Source organism: Canis lupus, chromosome 22, assembly GCF_003254725.2.
Source record: "Canis lupus dingo isolate Sandy chromosome 22, ASM325472v2, whole genome shotgun sequence".
NCBI classification, from domain to species: domain Eukaryota; kingdom Metazoa; phylum Chordata; class Mammalia; order Carnivora; family Canidae; genus Canis; species Canis lupus.
In genome coordinates, this window is record NC_064264.1 from 7816216 (window position 1) to 7835750 (window position 19535).

At 39.8% G+C, this 19535-nt stretch overlaps 1 protein-coding gene across 8 annotated transcripts in view; it reads left to right on the top strand.

Moving 5' to 3' along the window:
• Positions 1 to 5183: 5183 nt before the first annotated feature.
• Positions 5184 to 19535, top strand: part of EPSTI1 (epithelial stromal interaction 1) — a 94017-nt gene continuing 79665 nt past the window's right edge. Inside the window, exon 1 of one of the 8 annotated variants that reach the window (XR_007404902.1) lies at positions 5184 to 5444. Coding sequence is in view for 5 of the 8 variants with exons in the window: in XM_025478187.3 (XP_025333972.1) it covers positions 5317 to 5444 (128 nt within the window). In the remaining 3 variants the exon portion in view is untranslated. Of the gene's footprint in view, positions 5445 to 7072; positions 7262 to 16531; positions 16581 to 19535 lie in introns of those variants that run through there. The other 7 variants (XM_025478187.3, XM_049099326.1, XM_025478188.3 and 4 more) reach the window with 7 other exon arrangements.

A 19535-nucleotide genomic window follows, 5' to 3' on the forward strand; every position in this document is an offset into this window, starting at 1 on the left:
GCTGGAGCACGATGGTTTTTATTACTTTTGATTCTAATAGGTTTAGAGACTTTGACATAACTGTTTTTTGAAAAAAAAAATACATAGCTGCTCATGGGGAAAATTATAAGAAATGAACAGCATTCCAAATTCTGGATTTTGTCAAAAGATATATATTGTCACAATCATCTTCCAAAATGTGGACAGTTAGACGTGGGCTCAGGAGACCTAAATTCAAGTTCTGGTTCCGCCACTAAGCTATTACACAATACTGACAAGCCACGTGACTTCTCTAAGTTTCTGTTTCCTCCTGTCTAAAATGAGGTGGCTAGACGGTCTGAAATGTGAAGTTAGCAAAATAAGGTCTATCTGCTCCCCACTGTAGTTCCTGGGTCAAACAGATTAGGAGTCTGTGCTTATCATTCAATAAACATCTATTCTATGAACTTAAGGTGACTTATAATTGTAGCATTCCATGATTTTATGGCATAAATTTAAAGAATTCCTAAAGAATATAGAATTGCCACAACATAAATAGGCTTATATACAAATACACACACACACACACACTTAAAATGAGGAGATGCCTAGTAGTAGGTGAGTTTTACATTGTTCCTTTGTTGGAAGAGAGAAATAAATGCTTTAAAATAGCTGCGTCCTCAATCTTTTGGCTTAATTTAACTTTTCACTGCAGAATCAAATTTAAGGAAGCATGACTTTTAGAATTTTCAGAAACTGAGATTCACATTGAGATACTTTATGACAAGCAACAGCTAAGAATCTATGTCTCTGTATTTACTCACAGTAATGAAACAGTAATGGAAGACAACTAATTTAAAAATCAGATATATGTTTTCATTTATTTCCTTGGAAGATAAAGGACATACTTGGACATGTTAGCATTAGCCCAAATTGGTGAAGTTTCTTTTTGATTTCATCTTATTTTTAATCTTATCTTAGATTAAAACTCATTGTAATCCTGAATTGCCATTCCCTATCAATATCTCATTTTACAACATATTCCTGTGTACATCCTTTTGAATCCTCCTTTTCTTTCTCTCAGGTTCCCTCTTACCTACCCCAAAATATCTTTTGCTTAAACTCCTTTACCTAAAGGAATGAATAAATGATTATTTCCCAGAGGCTGTTACATATTAAAAGAAAACCATTTCCTAAAGGAATCTCTAATTGGCCAAATTTCAGGCAATTTAACAATCTCACCAGATTTTAGGGATTCCTTCATTTCCCTTAAAACATACAGGCAATTATCTAGTTACAATGGTTCATCAGGCTTTTTTTTTTTTTTCCCAAAGATTTTATTTATTTATTCATGAGAGACAGAGAGAGACAGGCACAGGCAGAGGGAGAAGCAGGCTCCATGCAAGGAGCCCGACACAGGACTGGACCCCAGGTCTCCAGGGTCAAGCCCTGGGCTGAAGGCAGCAGTAAACCACTGAGCCACCCGGGCTGTCCTGGTTCATCGAACTTTTAAAGCCACTCTTGTGCAAACAGAATCAGGCAGCAATCCAGTACATGGAAGAGATAAGAGCTAACATACTCTGGTTGAGACAGTGGTGGGGATCCAGAACTTTCTCCACTCACTGTGCTTCTCTCCACCAGCCATTGCTGTAGAAGCCCACGACTCTGAGCAACCCTGGTAAAAGGCCAGCCCATATTCTCATACAAATACACACACATTAAGTAAGAGCATATGTGATGCACAAGCAGATAACCACTCGCAAGTATCCTAAAGGAGTCTGTTGCAATAATAAATCATAGACACTTTTTTTTTAACACTGAGAATATAGCAAAATGAGAAATGAACAGATTAAGCAATTCAGGCTTTGCCTATTACCTCAACTTCTATCTCATGTTTGAAACCTTGGTATGCTACATGGTTGGGTTATAAAATAAATAAGTGTATTCCTGAAGTCTGTGTTATTACTAGCTCCATCAGAGGAACCATTTTTCCCTTATTCAAACTTTGAATTGAATCCAATCACCAAACAACAACTGCTTTCTCCTTTGCTGGTATTTTCCCAGCAGGTGACATTTTGAAGAAGATTGCCTCCAGAAAGACCACCCAGATTCCACTTTTTGGTGGGTTCTAGAACTGCCTTTCTCACCCTGCAGCCACCTGCAACCCAACAGTTTCCAAATCAAGGTCTTTTTTTTCAAAATTTTTATTTATTTATGATAGTCACAGAGAGAGAGAGAGAGAGAGAGGCAGAGACACAGGCAGAGGGAGAAGCAGGCTCCATGCACCGGGAGCCCGACGTGGGATTCGATCCCGGGTCTCCAGGATCGCGCCCCGGGCCAAAGGCAGGCGCCAAACCGCTGCGCCACCCAGGGATCCCCAAATCAAGGTCTTTTACCTGTGCCAAAAACCTGTCCCTCTTCCTGGTTAATGATGAATGGTTCTGCCTTCTACCTACACACAAAGCGAAAACCTTATAGTTACCGTTAAATTACTGGGACTCTAAACTAGGCAAATTGTGTAGATAGGGATTTTTCAACCTCAGTGTTACTGACTTTTTGGGCAGGATGATTCTCTGTTCTGGGAGGCTGTCCTGTCCATTACAGGATATTTAGCAGCATCCCTGGCCTGAACCCTCTAGATGCCAGGAGACACACCCTGACCCCCTGCTAGGCTTCACAGTAAGAAGTGTCTCCAGGGGCAGCCCCGGGTGGCCCAGTGGTTTAGCACCGCCTTCAGCCCAGGGCCTGATCCTGGAGACCCGGGATCGAGTCCCACGTCGGGCTCCCTGCATGGAGCCTGCTTCTCCCTCTGCCTGTGTCTCTGCCTCTCTCTCTCTCTCTCTCTGTGTGTGTCTCATGAATAAATAAATAAAATCTTAAAAAAAAAAAGTGTCTCTAGGTATTGCCAAATGTCTGCTGGAGGCAAAAATCAACCCCAACTCCATTTGAGAAGCACCAGTGTAGATGATCTCTTTATTCCGTGCAGTTCCCCACAAGGTAAGTATTATAACTTCATTCCATGTAGTGCAGACCAGGAAACTGGGCCTCTGGGAAAATCAGTGACTTGTCCTTGGTCATGAGGCTGGTATGTGGCAGAGCGGGGTTTCAGAGTACTGTAAAACCTGTCTCCCCATCTGTCTTTACTACCTCTGGAGCTCAGTTCCCTTCTGCATCTAGTTATTTTTAAGTATTTTTTTAAAGATTTTATTTTCTTAAAGTAATCTCTACACCTAACCTGAGGCTTGAACTCACAACCCCAAGATCAAGAGTTGCATGCCCTTCCCACTGAGCCAGCCAGGCACCTCTGCATCTAGTTTTTTAATCTCACCGTGTTAGCCTTTCATTTGGGATGTTTGGACTCTGCTCCCTGCTTCCTATTTCACGTAGTATTGCCTCAGTTGAAGCCTGTATTTCCTGGCTAGATTATAGCAAGCAGGCTCCTAATTTATCTCACATATTTCAGTCTCTTCATTTTTTAGTTTCGCCTTCACAATTGCTGGCAGAGCTTTCTCAAATATGTTATTACATAACTGCCCTATTGAAAAACCTTCTGCGCCTTCCATATGAACCCACAGCAGCCCTCTCAAAGGGTGGTCCCAAGACTGGTATCTCCAGGACACCTGTTAGAAATGCAAATCCTTGGACAAGCTGAAAGGCATCAGACATTCAAGAAATATTGTTTACACACCTGGTCTGTGCAAGACATCCAACTATGGTACGGGGACTTTTTCAAATATGGATTTGCAAGACTGTATTTGTAGATCTGGGGGTGAGTCTCAGCATCCATATTTTTATTTTAAGATTTTATTTATTTATGAGAACACACAGAGAGGAGAGAGAAAAGCACAGAAACAGGCATAGGGAGAAGCAGGGTCCATGCAGGGAGCCTGTTGTAGGACTCGATCCTGAGTCTCCAGGATCACACCCTGGGCTGCAGGCGGCGCTAAACCGCTGAGCCACTGGGACTGCCCAGCAGCCATATTTTTAAAAAGCTCCCTGGTGATTCTTCTTTTTTAGAAATTCATTCATTCATTCACTCATTCATTCATTCATTCATTCATTCATTCATTCATTCATTCATTCATTCATTCGAGACACACAGAGAGAGGCAGAGACACAGGCAGAGGGAGAAGCAGGCTCCCTGCAAGGAGGCTGATATGGGACTCGATGGGGTCAGGACTTGGGCCTAAGGCAGGCTCAACCCCTGAGCCCCCCAGGCGTCCCTTATAAAGCTCCCTGGTGATCCTGATGTCTTGGGGGTGATCACGACAGTCATAATGCCGGCTATACAAAAAATGAGAGCCGTCTCTTGCCTCCCACAACCTGCGTGGTAGGAGACATGTAAACAAACGCTAATGCCACCAAGGTGCAGGTGATTTAAGAGTTTGCTTCACTGTTGGGCTTTTTTTTGGGGGGAGAGGGGGAAGAGGGGTTTGAATTCACTTTGCATTTCCTTTACCTTGAAAGTAGTTGCGCAACAGCCAAACAGCAGTCATTACCGGTAAAAGGGAAACCTTTAGGTCAGCTCCGTTGGCGCAGCAGTTTAGCGCCACCTGCGGCCCGGGGCGTGACCCTGGAGACCCGGGGTCGAGTCTCACGTGGGCTCGCTCCGTGGAGCCTGCTTCTCCCTCTGCCTGTATCTCTCATGAGTAAGTAAAATAAGACTTAAAGAAAAGGGAAATTTATTATATTTATTAGAGGCAATTTTATTGGGACGCCAGGGTGGCTCCGCGGTGGAGCGTCTGCCTTCAACCCAGGGCGTGATTCTGGAGTCCCGGGATCGAGTCCCTGCAAGGAGCCTGCTTCTCTCTCTGCCTGGCTCTCATGAATGAATAAATAAAAATCTCAAAAAAAAAAAAAGATGGTTTTATTTATTTATTCATCCCAGCTCTGGCGTCCGAAGGTTCATACACACTACTCACGGTCTCAAATATCCAGCAGTAACCCCAAATCGGGGTTACCTGTTAAGCCGCCCCGAAGGCATCTTTCGGGGTTCTGGTCCCCTGGTGCTGCTCGCCGCCAAGGTGCGGGCGGCGGAGGACAGGTGTCCCTCCCACGCTCCCAGGGGGCGGTGGGTGAGGCCGGGAGCCGCCCCCGCCCTCCGCAGCCCCCCAGGCCGCGCGGCCCCAGCCCGCGCCCGCCCTAAGGGCAGAGGGCGCCGCCGGGAGAGGCCGGGGGAGGCCGGGGGAGGCCGGGGGAGGCGGGGGGGCGGGGGCGGGGGCGGGCCAGCTGCGCGGCGCGGCCGCGGGAAATCGAAACTCGAGCTGTTAAAACCCTTGGGGATCGCCCTCGAGACTCCCCAGGCGTCCCCGCCCGCGTCCCTCCCGCCGTGGCCGCCCGGGACCGCCGACCTGAGCCATGTTCACCCGCACCCACGCCCGGGGGCCGCGCACGGAGCCAGGCCCGCCGCAGGGTCCCCGCCCCGGCGTGGAGGGGGCGCCCCGGAGCCCCGCGGAGGACAGCCCCGGGCCCGCCGCCCGCCGCCCGTAAGTACTGGAGCCGTCGCGCAGGCGCCTCTCGGCCGCTGGGAGCCGGAGACCACCGGGGCCCAGTCGCAGGTTTTTGTTTTGTATTTATTTTATTTATTTTATTTATTTTATTTTACTTTATTTTTTTATTTTATTTTAATTATTTTATTTATTTATTTTTATTTTATTTTATTTTTAAATTTTATTATTTTATTTTATATTTTATTGTATTTTATCTTATTTATTTTATTTTATATTTTATTTTATTTTATTTATTATTTTATGATTTTATTTATGATTTTATTTTATAATTTTATAAAATTTTAAAATAATTTTATTTTATTATTTTGTTTTATTATTTTATTATTTCATTTTATGATTCTATTTTATAATTTTATTTCATTTTATTATTTTATTTTATTTTATAATTTTGTTTCATTTTATTTTATGGTTTTATGATTTTTTTTTTTTAATTTTTTTTTATTTTATGATAGTCACAGAGAGAGAGAGATAGAGGCAGAGACACAGGCAGAGGGAGAAGCAGGCTCCATGCACCGGGAGCCCGATGTGGGATTCGATCCCGGGTCTCCAGGATCGCGCCCTGGGCCAAAGGCAGGCGCTAAACCGCTGCGCCACCCAGGGATCCCTATGGTTTTATGATTTTATTTTATAATTTTATAATTCTATTTTATAATTCTATTTTATAATTTTATTTTATAATTTTGTTTTATTTTATGATTTATAATTTATAATTTATCATTTTTTATTTTATAATTTATGATTTTATTTTTTTATTTTTATTTTTTAAATTTTTATTTATTTATGATAGTCAGAGAGAGAGAGAGAGAAAGAGAGAGAGAGAGAGAGGCAGAGACACAGGCACAGGGAGAAGCAGGCTCCATGCACCGGGAGCCCGATGTGGGATTCGATCCCGGGTCTCCAGGATCGCGCCCTGGGCCAAAGGCAGGCGCTAAACCGCTGCGCCACCCAGGGATCCCATTTTATGATTTTATAATTTTATTTTATTTTATTATTTTATCATTTTATTTTATTTATTTTATTTCATTATTTTGTTTTATTTTATGATTTTGTTTTATTTATTACTATTATTTATTATTTATTATTTTATTTTATAATTTTATTTTATAATTTTATTTTATAATTTTATAATTTTATTTTATAATTTTATTTTATAATTTTATAATTTTATTTTATAATTTTATTTTATTTTATTATTTTATTTTATTATTTTGTTTTATTATTTTATTATTTTATTAGTTTGTTTTATGTTCTTTTGTTTTATTTTATTTTATTTTAGTTTTTTATTTTATTTTATTGATTGGGAGCATGCAGGCTTATTTGCCTAGCAAAAGCAGTCAGGAATTACTACCTTGTAAATTGAGTGGGCCCAGTCTGCGGTTCTTTACTACAAATCTGAGCTCCTGTTCCTTTCAAGAACATGGTTTTCCTGATTCTTGTGACTAGCTGCGCGGTTGAAAAGACCTGTGTAGAAAGGGCCTGAGCTGCTTACTAGCTTTCCAGGTATTTCCAGAATTCACACTCTTAACTGGTATGAAAAAAAAATGTTTTCCTTCCTGTTTTAGAAGATCAGTGCCCTAAATGATATCTTCATATCCGCTGCCAGGGTAGGGGCGGAGAGGGAATGTGTTAGGGTGTAGGAGATTCATATGCTGTGTCTGGGAGCAAGCTTGCATCTCAACAAAGTTCCCGGATAAACCACCTCTTAGGACCAGAGGAAGTAGGACTTGGTGAGGTGCAGAGCTGCTGCAGGATTTCCAGACCTGGCGTTGGTGGGTACATAAGAACTGTTATAGGTAATTTTTATCTTGGTCTTCGGTTCAGGGTCTACATTTGGTACCTTGGAAACGTTTTCTTATGCCTTGTCAGTGATCCTCTCTTTCTTCTCAGTGGAAGAAGCTTCTTTAACACAATAGTATGGTGTACACAGTGCCTTTGAAGAGCTGCCTCTGTGAATTGGAGTTGTTGCAAGTGGTTTCATTTTCAGTTCCCCGTTTTCCATCAACTTCTAATCACATGAAAGACATGCCGGTTGCTAAGGAATAGTGTATAACCTTATGGCCAATAAACAGTAGATTTTCTTTCATCCCTTAATTTTGAAAGAATTCATAAATATTTTTAATATTATTCGGGCTTTTAATATTATTTGGCTTGGGGTTACCCTTAGATGGAGTGGGTAACCTGGGTGATTTCAGTTAGAGATTACTTCATTTCTCTCCTTGGCAGAATGGGAGATGTCTTGCTACAATAGACATTCATTAATTTCAAGTTATCTATAGCTCAGCTGTACCATTTAATGTAGTAGAGGTCATGGACATACAGTCTCATGTGGATTATGAGTACCTTTTATGTGTCTGTTTATTAAAGAACAGCTACTTAGATATAATCATTTAGATGCAAGCTCACATCAATTTCTAAATATTAGTGGTTGCATCTATTTTTATTTGATTTTAAGTTATCCCAGAATCTTGCCAGACCAAATTGTTCAGAAAAGGGATGTTTTCTAATTAATTGTCCAGGTCTCAATACCTGAAGACCTCACTGCATACTATTTTGTGATTTTTTTAAGATTTGGTAATAGACCATTAGAGAGTACGTAGGAGAGTTCAGCAGCTTTCCCAGAACTGATTCACTCATTTATTAAATATTTATTTATTTAAGACACAAGGGCAAGGGGTAGAGGGTGAAAAGGGCTGGAGAGGGAATGTCTCAAGCAGACTCCACATGGAGCAAGGACCCCCACGTGGGGCTTGATTCCAGAACCCTGAGATCCTGACCTGAGCTGAAACCAAGAGTTGGAGGATTCACCGACTGAGCCACCCAGTTTACCCCTATGTATTTATTTTAAAAACTGTGAACCAGTTGCAATCAGTAGAGCATTATAGGAGACATTCCCTTTTAGGTGTTTCATATCTTTTTTTTTTTTTTGATTTTATTTTTTTATTCATAGACACACAGAGAGAGGGGCAGAGACACAGACAGAGGGAGAAGCAGGCTCCACGCAGGGAGCCCGATGTGGGACTCGATCCCGGGTCTCCAGGATCACACCCCAGGCTGCAGGCAGCGCCAAACCGCTGCGCCACCGGGGCTGCCCAGGTGTTTCATATCTAAGATCCTGTTTGGACCACTCTGAATTCCTACATCTCCATCACTAACTTCTATCTATTGTTTATTCCCACTTGTCTCCTTTAGGGGAACTGGAAAACCAAGGAAAATGGTTGCCTGGTAAATAACATCTTAGTAAAATTCACATACACACATTAAAAGCTACTAAGAAGGGGGTTTAATTTATTCAGTTTTTAATTTTTGGAGAGGAATTACAGTATTTTCTGGGAAATAAAAAGGAAGGATAAAGTGCTTAAGAAGCTTCATTTGTTCACCCTCAATATGAGCCTATTTATATGAGAAAGGATTGAGATTTAACCTTGTATTGTATGCATCCTTCCATTAATTTCTTAGGGAAGCACCAGTGTAGGCATAGGAGCATGGGCTTTGAGGCCACACTTGGGCCCACCTTCTGATTCTGCCATGACTTGCTCTCTGAACATCAACATGGTGCTTAATACTTTATGCCTCAGTTTCCTCGTTACTTAAAATGAAATAATACTAATCTCTGAGAGGCTCTTTATTTTTTGTGTGTGTATGTATGCATAAAACATCATGCCTGGCAGAAAGGAAATATCCAGTAAGTATTGGGTCCTGATAGCCTTGAATTCATTTAGCAAATGTTTATTGATCAAGTATGCTATCACCCTGAAGTGGAGTGTTTGTACTTGTAAAAATACACTGATTTAAAACACCTTCTTACATATAAATAGATATTTAAAGGCAATGTTTTAAAATTTTAAATGACTTCTGAGAACCTCTAATAGACTCTAAGGCAAGGCTGTGTTCTTGATTATATTTGGATTTAAGTAATTATAAGTGCTAATTCGTATCAGCTTTCCCAATTATTTTTAGTTGGTGTTTTTCTCTTGTCCTTAAATATCATAAGCCATCTACACAGATTGAAAGAGAAAGAAAGCTTATCCAAAGCTTACTTCAAATCCAAAGTAACACTTTACCTTCACTTTCCCTTTCAATATTTTGCTCTTTTGCAAATATCTCGCACTCACTTATGTAGCATCTAGATAAATACAAGATTAAAGCATGGGTTTTTCTGGAGGGGGTTTTCACCTGACTTTACCCAATTCTGGGCAATAGGTTCTTGTCTGTGATAGCAACACAGCATTCACTTCATTGAAATACTAGCCTATAATCATACTTGGAAGTGGTCCTTTAGCTTGATGCCATTTCAAGGAAATAAAAAGATATTCTGAAAGTGAACCTATAATTGGAATTTTGCTGTACAGTTTGCATCAGGTGAGCTGAATTTGTATATAAATTAATATTTGTGGCCTACTTTATTTTATTTATTTATTTTATGATAGTCACAGAGAGAGAGAGAGAGAGAGAGAGAGAGAGAGAGGCAGAGACACAGGCATAGGGAGTAGCAGATTCCATGTATCGGGAGCCCAACGTGGGATTTAATCCCGGGTCTCCAGGATCGCGCCCTGGGCCAAAGGCAGGCGCCAAACCGCTGCGCCATCCAGGGATCCCTGTGGCCTACTTTATACTAAGGACTGAAGAGGCATAAGAGCAATAATAATAGCAAACAATGCTTAGTATGTCAAAGTGCGTTATGTATATTAACTCTTTCAGGCCTCATAACAACCCTAAAATAACAGGATCTCTAGTTCTGGATACTTAATTAAAATTTTAGGAGAAAATAACTACTCAGTAGAAGATAAGCCCTTATATACCTTATAGTCTTACTGTTGGGGCGAACAGTTCTTAGATAATTACAGGAATGACTTCATAAGCCAAGGTCTGAGGCAGTCTTGGGAGCAGAAGTGTTCCCAAGGAGTGATGTTTGAGCTGCAGTCTACAGGATAGTTAGGAGCTGTGTGGGTTTTTTTCTGACATCAAATGCATTATTCCAACGCCAACCAACTTTCATTCAGTTCTAACACTACCGAAAGTTTGCATGGACCCCCCCCAGGTTAGGGCCCGATGCCATAAGACTGCCCCTGTTTTATTTATTTTTTTAAATTTTTATTTATTTATGATAGTCACACAGAGAGAGAGAGAGAGAGGCAGAGACACAGGCAGAGGGAGACGCAGGCTCCATGCACCGGGAGCCCAACATGGGATTCGATCCCAGGTCTCTAGGATCGCGCCCTGGGCCAAAGGCAGGCGCCAAACCGCTGCGCCACCCAGGGATCCCTGCCCCTGTTTTAGACACCAGCCACAAATGGGGTCCCCAAACTATCCCATACTTCTGCCTGACCACAAATGTGGGAGTTTCCATGATGCCTCCTCCCCCAGTTTGATAATTCACTAGAACGACTCACAGAAATCCTAGAAATTGCTGTTTATAGTTTTATTTATTTTTATTTATTTTTAAATTTTTATTTATTTATGATAGTCACAGAGAGAGAGACTCCATGCACCGTGAGCCCGACGTGGGATTCGATCCCGGGTCTCCAGGATCGCACCCCGGGCCAAAGGCAGGCGCTAAAACGCTGCGCCACCCAGGGATCCCTTATAGTTTTATTATAAAGGGTACAGCTCAGGACCAGCCAAATAGAAAAGATGTATAGGTCAAGATATGGAGGTGGAGTGTTGCACAGAATTCTATACCCTGTCTCAGTGGACTACCTTCTCGGCACTTTGATGTGCTCACCAATCTGGAAGGTCCTCAATCCTCCTTCAAGAATATTTATTCCAGCTCCATTAAACAGGCATAATTGATTCCATCATTGGCCACTGAGTTGATCATTGAACTCAATCTCTAGCTCCTCTCTCCTCCCCAGAGGTGTTCAAGGGGCAGACCTGAAAGTTCTAACCCTCTAATCACGTGGTTAGTTCTAACCCTCTAATCACGTGGTTAGATTTTCTGGCAAATAGCTCCTATCCTGAAGCATTCTGGGGTCACCTCATTAACATACAATCAACACTCTTTTATCACTTGGAATCCCAAGGATTTTTTGGAGCTCTGTGTCAGGAACCAGGGACGAAGTAAGTTTTTATAGTTTGTTATACCCCAGGAGTTTATACAGCCTCTGTGGCAGTCAGGGAAACTTGCTGTTCAGATCTTCAAAAGAACTTACTGTGGGAAGCATAGTCCACTGAGGGCCCAGCTGCAACCCCTTTGTCCATTACCCTTTGTTCTGAGAGCATCTTATTCTGTGTTCTTCCAGCCAGTGTCTGAACATTCCAGGGTACTAGTGTCAGCCTGTTCCTGGCCCAGGTGGGACTCCTCTATTGGGCAATTGGGCAGCTTTTGCCAGAACACTCCTCAACTGAACTATCCAAGATTTTCTCAGAACTGTACATCAGTCTGAGGCTTTTCCCAACTCAATCCCCCCTCCCGTCTCGGCTTTCATAGGTTTCAGATCTGCTCATGTTCTTGAGGGTTTCACGGCCTACCCCTGCTCATTCCCCTTTTATCCTTCCTAAGCCTTCTTCCCAGTAAACCTCTTCCATGTCTAATCCTGTCATGATGTCTTCTTTTTGGAGGACCCAAACTGACACAGCCTCTTAGATAAACCATACTCCCAATTACAACAGCTTAGACACTATGTCTGTTGAAGTGCTATATAATTGTACTGGGGAAATCCACTCCTTTTTCTTACTTCCTCTCTTTGGGGCCCTGGTTTCCTTATTTCCTTACTCAAACTTCAAAACTTCCCCTAGTTTGCTGTGCTCCAGGGAAAGAAAGAATTCTGGTAACTGATAGTTTTCTTTCCCTTCATCCTCAAAGTCTCAAGGGACAGTGAAGGGTGAATAAAGGATAGCTTGGCAAGACTCCTTATTAATGGCCAATTCCTGATTTTTCTCTCTTTTCCCTTTAAAGAGCACTATACTACATTAGTATGAAACATTTTATAACTAGAAGGTGGGATATAAAGTGGAATGTATGATAAACTAATTATTGTTATAATGTTCAGTTTTTATGAACATCACTATCTAATAATTGTTGAATATGTTCTGAATTCTGAAGTATAATGTCTTATGTTCAAGACAGATCATCAAAAACTTCTTATGTCATTCTTGACTTAGCTCATTTCAATCCAAACTAGCCACATAAAATAGTCTTAAATTAAGTACAAGTTTTTACAAACTTATGAGAGCCTGTAAGAACTGCTTTCACTATTTCCTCTTCACTGCAATGCCCCAGATTTCTCTTTTGAATCCTCATATGAGTGTGAGAAAATAAGCTTTTGCCTATAGATGTTAAATGGCATGAAAGCATCAGGCTATTACTCCTCCCTGGGGATGGAGAACTGAATAATGACGAAGTTCCTTTTAGTGCTCTGAAATAATACTACATGGAAAGAGAAAATCTATGATTGATTTTGATGAGTAATCTTCTTGACGGCTCACTATAGATGGCTGTTCATTAGAGGGCTATAACTCAATCTTCAGACGAGGCTCATAAGCATTCAGAAAGTTTGTAAAACAACAGATAGTGTTTAACTCTTAATGATAATTATATGGCTCAATGAACTTGTTAGGTGTCTCAGTGATTACTATATTCTAGCAAACTGATCAGTAGAACTCTATTTGACTTATTTTTGAAATGAAAAATGTGGCAAAGCATTCCAATACTGTAGTAGCTTAAAGTAAATGCCTTATGAATAGTCAAACTGGGTACCCCAAGAGAATAAAACTAAAATAACAATCAATAGCTTGAACTCTTATGTCTTGGGCCTCTTAACCAAGTGCTAGACCTTGAACTACGCGTCATAGAATTCCTTTTTCTCATCATCATAAATTCTTTGCCACTTCACAGTTGAAGAACCGAGTCTTGAGGGATTAAATGATTTCCCAAGGTCTCATGGGTTTTTTTTTTTTTTTTTTAGTGATAGACTCAGGTTTGAGTGCTGCTGGTTCTATCTACCAAAGTCTAGATCCTGACCATGATATGCAGCTGGAGGAGGAAGGGGTAGTACAGCTAGCTAAGTTCCCACCAATCGTCATATTTTCACATCAAGAAAATAAGAATTCTATAGACTAAAGGGAGTGACACTATAGAAACAGTAATGTGACATTTACAGCTTTAAAATTCTCTGGATGGAGAAATGGTTTACATGAATGCAGTTTCTGTGGGGATTCTCTGGTCTCTGCTGCTTTTCTTAAATGACAGTTTGGTGGGCTTGCATTAGAACAGTTCTTTTACCATCCTTGTTTATGAACAACCTAAACAACATCTGCTTCCTGGTGATCTTTCAGATTTCTGACCATAGACTAGAGTAAAAGCAAGCATGAATGTCATTTGACATTCATGATCAAGGACGTGTGTGGGCATATATGAGTTTATATATAACTGAAAAAAAATTTTAGCTCTCACCCTTACTGTATGTGATGCACTCTGAGGCTTTCTAGTCTCATTCATTAAAAATAAACCCATTAAATTGGTTTCATGACCCATTAGTGGGTTACCTGTGTACTGTGAAAAATGTAGTTCTGTGCATGGCAGAAGAGATTGCTGGAGTGGATGGAAAGAAAAGCCATTTTGGTTTGCTTAGATCCAATTTATCTTCCTGTTTATACAGGAGGGTAGAAATTATGGTTCTGTTTAGACGAATATCTAACTTTTCTGCACCAGATTTCACTCCTCAGTATGAATGCATTTGCAGTCTGCCAAGTCTTAGGGAGCAATCATTTTTGCTCAAATACAATATCAAAAATGAGTGGGCTTTTCTCAGAAAGTCTTTGACAGCTGATACAGTGAAACAATCAATCAACAGGATGATGAAAGCATGAAAACACATAATACCTATAATATTCAGTAGAAGCAGAGCAGAAATGAGAAAAAAGAAACTTAGTTCAATTACATAGTAAGGTTATTTAATTCAAAGTCAGTAGAGTGCTGTAAGGTTATACATATTGTTAAGGTTAATTGTATCTATTCAGAATCTATTTTAATCTGAAACAAAAGCTTAACAGGAAAAAAATCATCAAAGGGAGAAGACTGCATTTGAAAGGTCTGTTCTATATCAGAGAATCAGCTAATGATGATCTTCTTTTGTTCTGTAATGTTTGAATTCCCCCCCCAAATATGAACACTTAAAAGGGAATCCATTAAACTCCTATAGAAAAATGAAAGACATTTATCATCATTAAAACTCAAGGGCTTGTATGGCCCCGTGTTTGTTTTGCTATGGCACCAGAGAGAGTGGAAATCCTGTGCTACCTAACCTTGTAGGAAAATCTGAGCCTCTGCTTGAAGTCTTTGTTTTAAATATTTCCTCACTAAAAAAATCTTTGGAATATCTTCCCCTGATTTTAAAAGTAAAGTCATATCTGCTTGTTATAAAAGTTCAAACATTACAAAAATAAGATAGAAAGTAAAAGTCCCCTGCAATTCTTTTTTTTTTTTGTCCCCTGCAATTCTAATCCTTAAAGATAAACACTTTAACTAGTTTGATAGGAAGACATCTTTATTTTTATTTTTTTTTAAATTTTTTTATTTATTATGATAGTCACACAGAGAGAGAGAGAGGCAGAGGGAGAAGCAGGCTCCATGCACCGGGAGCCCGACATGGGACTCGATCCCGGGTCTCCAGGATTGCACCCTGGGCCAAAGGCAGGCGCCAAACCGCTGCGCCACCCAGGGATCCCCGACATCTTTATTTTTAAAGTGGAGGTTATGCTCTTTGACTCTTTATGCCAAGTAGAAAGTCTTAGAGCCATTATGCCTTTTGATTTCTATTGCTAATGGAAGGCAGCAGGCAGGAGAAGATATGTTCTCTTTCTAATCTTTATTTTAAAGTGGGATTGCTTGCTATCCTATAGGCAGGTACTGTTTTCACCTTGGGTTATTATTTAGTTGTGCAAGGAAACAACCCTTGTTCTCACACTGGAATCTTGGATATTATCTTTTATGTAGTACTCTTCCCCAAAATGTCTAACTTGAACATCTAATCATCATTTTCTCAAATCCAGAGTGTGAAGTGTTCTATAAATTCTATAAGACAGTTTACCTGGTATATTGGTCAGGGTTCTCCAGACAAACAGAACTAATAGATTTTATATAGTATATATATACATATAACATAAAATGTATAAATGAATTTTAATATATAAATATATAAATTTTATTATATATAAAATATGCAAATTATAAAATAGAGTATAATTATAATAAATATATAATATTTTATAATTATATAAATATACAATATGCTTATATATTTATATGTGAAGAGATTATTATTTCATATATATATATTTATAAAGAAATTTGTTATAAGGCTATAAAGTATTGGTTCACATAATTATGAGGGCTGAGAAATCCCATGATCTGTCATCTACAAGCTGGAGACTCAGGAAAGCCAGTGTGTAGTTTGAAGTCCTAAAAGCAATAGAGCCCATGGTGTACATTCCCCTCTAAGTGTGAAGGCCTGAGAACCAGGAGCATCAAGAGCAGAAGATCCATGTCTCAGCTCAGCTAATCAGGTCAAGACTGATTTCAACCTTCCTCTGCCTTCCTTGTTCTGTTGAGGCCCTCAGTGGGTTTGGTGATGCCCACCCACAATAGTAAAGGCTGCCTGCTTTCACTCAGACCATGGATTCAAATGCTTACCTGTTTCAGAAACACCCTCACAGACATACACAGAAATAGTGTTTAGCCAGATACAGGGGTATCCTGTTGCCATGTCAAGTTGACACATACAATTAACCATCACACCTGGACTCTTCAGAAATGTTAGTCATGAAAGGCAGGAAAAAGTCAAGGAAATGGTCCTGCATCCTAGAAGTCTATAGAGACATGTCAAACAACAGGCATCTGTAATCTGTGATTGGATCCAGGATGCAGTGGGGGTAGAGAAGAATATTTTAAAAGTTGGAACAATTTAGAAATTTGAATATAGAGTAAATGCTATATTAATGTTAATTCCTTTGGGTGCAAAAGTTTTTAACATGTAACTAGGAGAATGTCTTTGTTTTTAGGAGATACATGCTAAAGTATTTGGGGTTATCTTACTGACTCTGTAGTTTACTTTCATATAGTTCAGAAAGAATAAAGATGAGAGTGAAAGAAATGTGGCCAAACATGAACAATTGGTAAGTATAGATAAATAGTATATAGGTTTTCATTTTATCAATATTTTAACTTTGCTTGTAGGCTTAAAATTTAAGACAAAAAATTGGGGAATAAGTAATTTCAGATCATATTCTAAAGTTCATTGTGCTTCTTTCTTTTTTTCCTTTATTCTTTTGGAATCTGGAGAAATTCAAAGGCAGTTTGTCATGGAGCTGTATGTTTAAGATTTGTACAGTTTGTCCTAAGTATATTATGGCTCAATAAATAATTTAGGGAAAAAAACCTGGGCTCAGAAACATGCTATCTTTTACAGAAGACTATTTGCTAATCTTTAATGAGCTATTTATCAACACCACTTTGTCTCATGCGGTGGTTCTTATTACTCCTAAGACACAGATCAAAGGAAAGAATCAGGAACTAGGATATAGATGTTAGAGACAAATGCCAGAACCAAGATTGTAAAAAGACAATTAGAAAAGCTAAATTGTATATGTTGTGGAAGAAGTTGGAGCAAAGAAATTCAGTCACAGCATGAAAAAGGAGATGTACTGTGATTCAGGGCTAGGTTTTATTACATATGATAAAAGAGGTATCATATATATATATATATATATATATACACACACACACACATCATTCTTACGTTACAATTACATATAATAGATATCTCCAAATAGGTGTCTTAAGCATAGATGGCTTTGTTTATTTGTTTCTCACCTATGAAATAAGTGTGAAGGCAGCTAGTCTAGGGGTGATGTAGTACAAATAGCAAGCAAGTATAATAGAACATTTATTTTCTAGCATTGGTCTAAGGACATAGCTGTTAGTCCCATTTCATGGGTGAAAAAAAAAATAGAAAAACTTAGTAATTTGCTCAAGATTATAGTTAGAAAGTAACAGAATTAAGGTTTAAAGTCAGGCAGCATAGCAATAGATTACTGCTCATGAGGTGGTTTTATAGTCACAGGGCACAGCATAGCTTTTGTCTTTCTGCTCTGCTATTTCTTTTTTCTTTTTTTTTTTTAAGTTTTTATTTGTTTATTCATGAGAGACACAGAGAGAGAGAGAAAGAGAGAGAGAGAGAGAGGCAGAGACACAGGCAGAGGGAGAAGCAGGCCCCATGCAGGAAGCCCAATGTGGGACTCCATCCAGGGTCTCCAGGATCATACCCTGGGCTAAAACACGGAGCTAAACTGCTGAGCCACCTGGGCTGCCCGTGCTTTGCTGTTTCTGATGTGTGTCTTTCATAGTCAAGTAGCCTCATTGACCAAGATAGCTGCTTGAGCATTAGCTACCACTTCAGTCTTCCAGGAAGGGGAAAGCAACCGACAATTTTTCCTGTCTGTCCCCATTTAAAGGAGTTTTCCTGGAAATCCTTCTCAGTGGCTTCCATTTATATTTTGATTTCCCAAACTTGGTAAGATGGTCATACATAGCTATAAAAAAGGTTGTGGACTCTAATCTTTTAACCGGGTAGAGTTGTCAACCTGAATAGTATAAAGGTGCCGTTAGAAGGAGGAGGTGAAAAGGAATGGTTGGTTAGGGCCAGTATCTTCCTAGTTTGAGAACTGGGGAGAGTGAGGCCTGAGGGCAGAAAGTAATCACCCAATCAAACTTCCTGGGATTTTTGGAAATGCAAATGGGATATCTAAGGGATGAAAAAATTTAAATGTAGTCCACATTCTTGTTCTTAGAGTCTTCTTCTGGATAATATTCTGTGCAAAGCTTTATTTTTATGCTTTGTACATCCTGCAGGATTGTTTATAATAGAGAACAATTGAAACAACTGAAATAGTTAAGTGAGTGGTTATATTATGCTATATCCATGTTGTGAAGTATTATCAGCCATGTAATATTAAGCTTGTTACGTGAATAGTTGGGAAAACTACTTATAAGTGAAAGTAAGACATACAATTTGACTTCAGATATGATTGCAACTGTGTAATAATAGATGCAGAATATAGATTGGACTGAAATTTACTCCAAGAAAAGTATTTGTGATCTCTTAAGGGTGGGATTATGAGTGACTTTTCCATATTTAAAACATATATCTTTGTGAATTTTCTCCTATAAGCATATGTTTCTTCCAAAATCAGAAATAAAAGGCAAAATTTGTTTTTAAATGTTCTATGCATGGGACGCCTAGGTGGCTCAGCAGTTGAGCATCAACCTTCAGCTCCAGGGCATGATCCTGGAGTCTCAGGATCAAGTCCCACATCGGACTCCCTGCATGGAGCCAGCTTCTCTCTCTGCCTGTGTCTCTGCCTCTCTCTCTGTGCCCCTCATGAATAAATAAATAAAATCTTAAAATAAAATAAATGTTCTATGCAGAGATTTAGATGTAAGTCCCTCATGGCTTGCATTTCTGGTTTTCTCCTTGATACTCTTCAGGAGCAATGCTTAAGACATGTAGACATAATCAGATCTTAGTCTAATAATAATAATAACAGAAAATGTACAACCATTTGGTAAATAAGTGGCTTTAATGCAAATGCCCATTTCCTTATCACTAAGCTGTTCTTAAAGAGAATGTTTATCCTGAATATTCTCTTGTTGGAAAAGACAGTCCTGCGTGGGCCTCTTCCACTCTTAGGTGTCTTGCTGGGTGTGCCAAGACCGCACACCAGACCATTCTTTCCTCTAGACTATTCCTCTCATTAGGTAGCTGGGAACCTTGAAAGATGAGGTTAGCTTTCCCTACAACCAAGACCAGGCTTGCTTACTACCTGCTGTAAAAATGGTAGTTTCCTCAACCGTGTCCCTCACCTGTCATGCCAACACACTGTGTGTGCAGTGTCTGTCATGTTGCCCCCATCAGACTTGGTGCCGGAGAGAACAGACATAAATATGCTAATGCTCATGCAGTATGTTGTAATGCATGAGTAATAAAGTCTTAGTCTCTGACCCAGGAGTCTCATGGCTTTTTTTTTTTTTTTTTTGAGTCTCATGGCTTTTGCCAGCACCTATGGAACAGT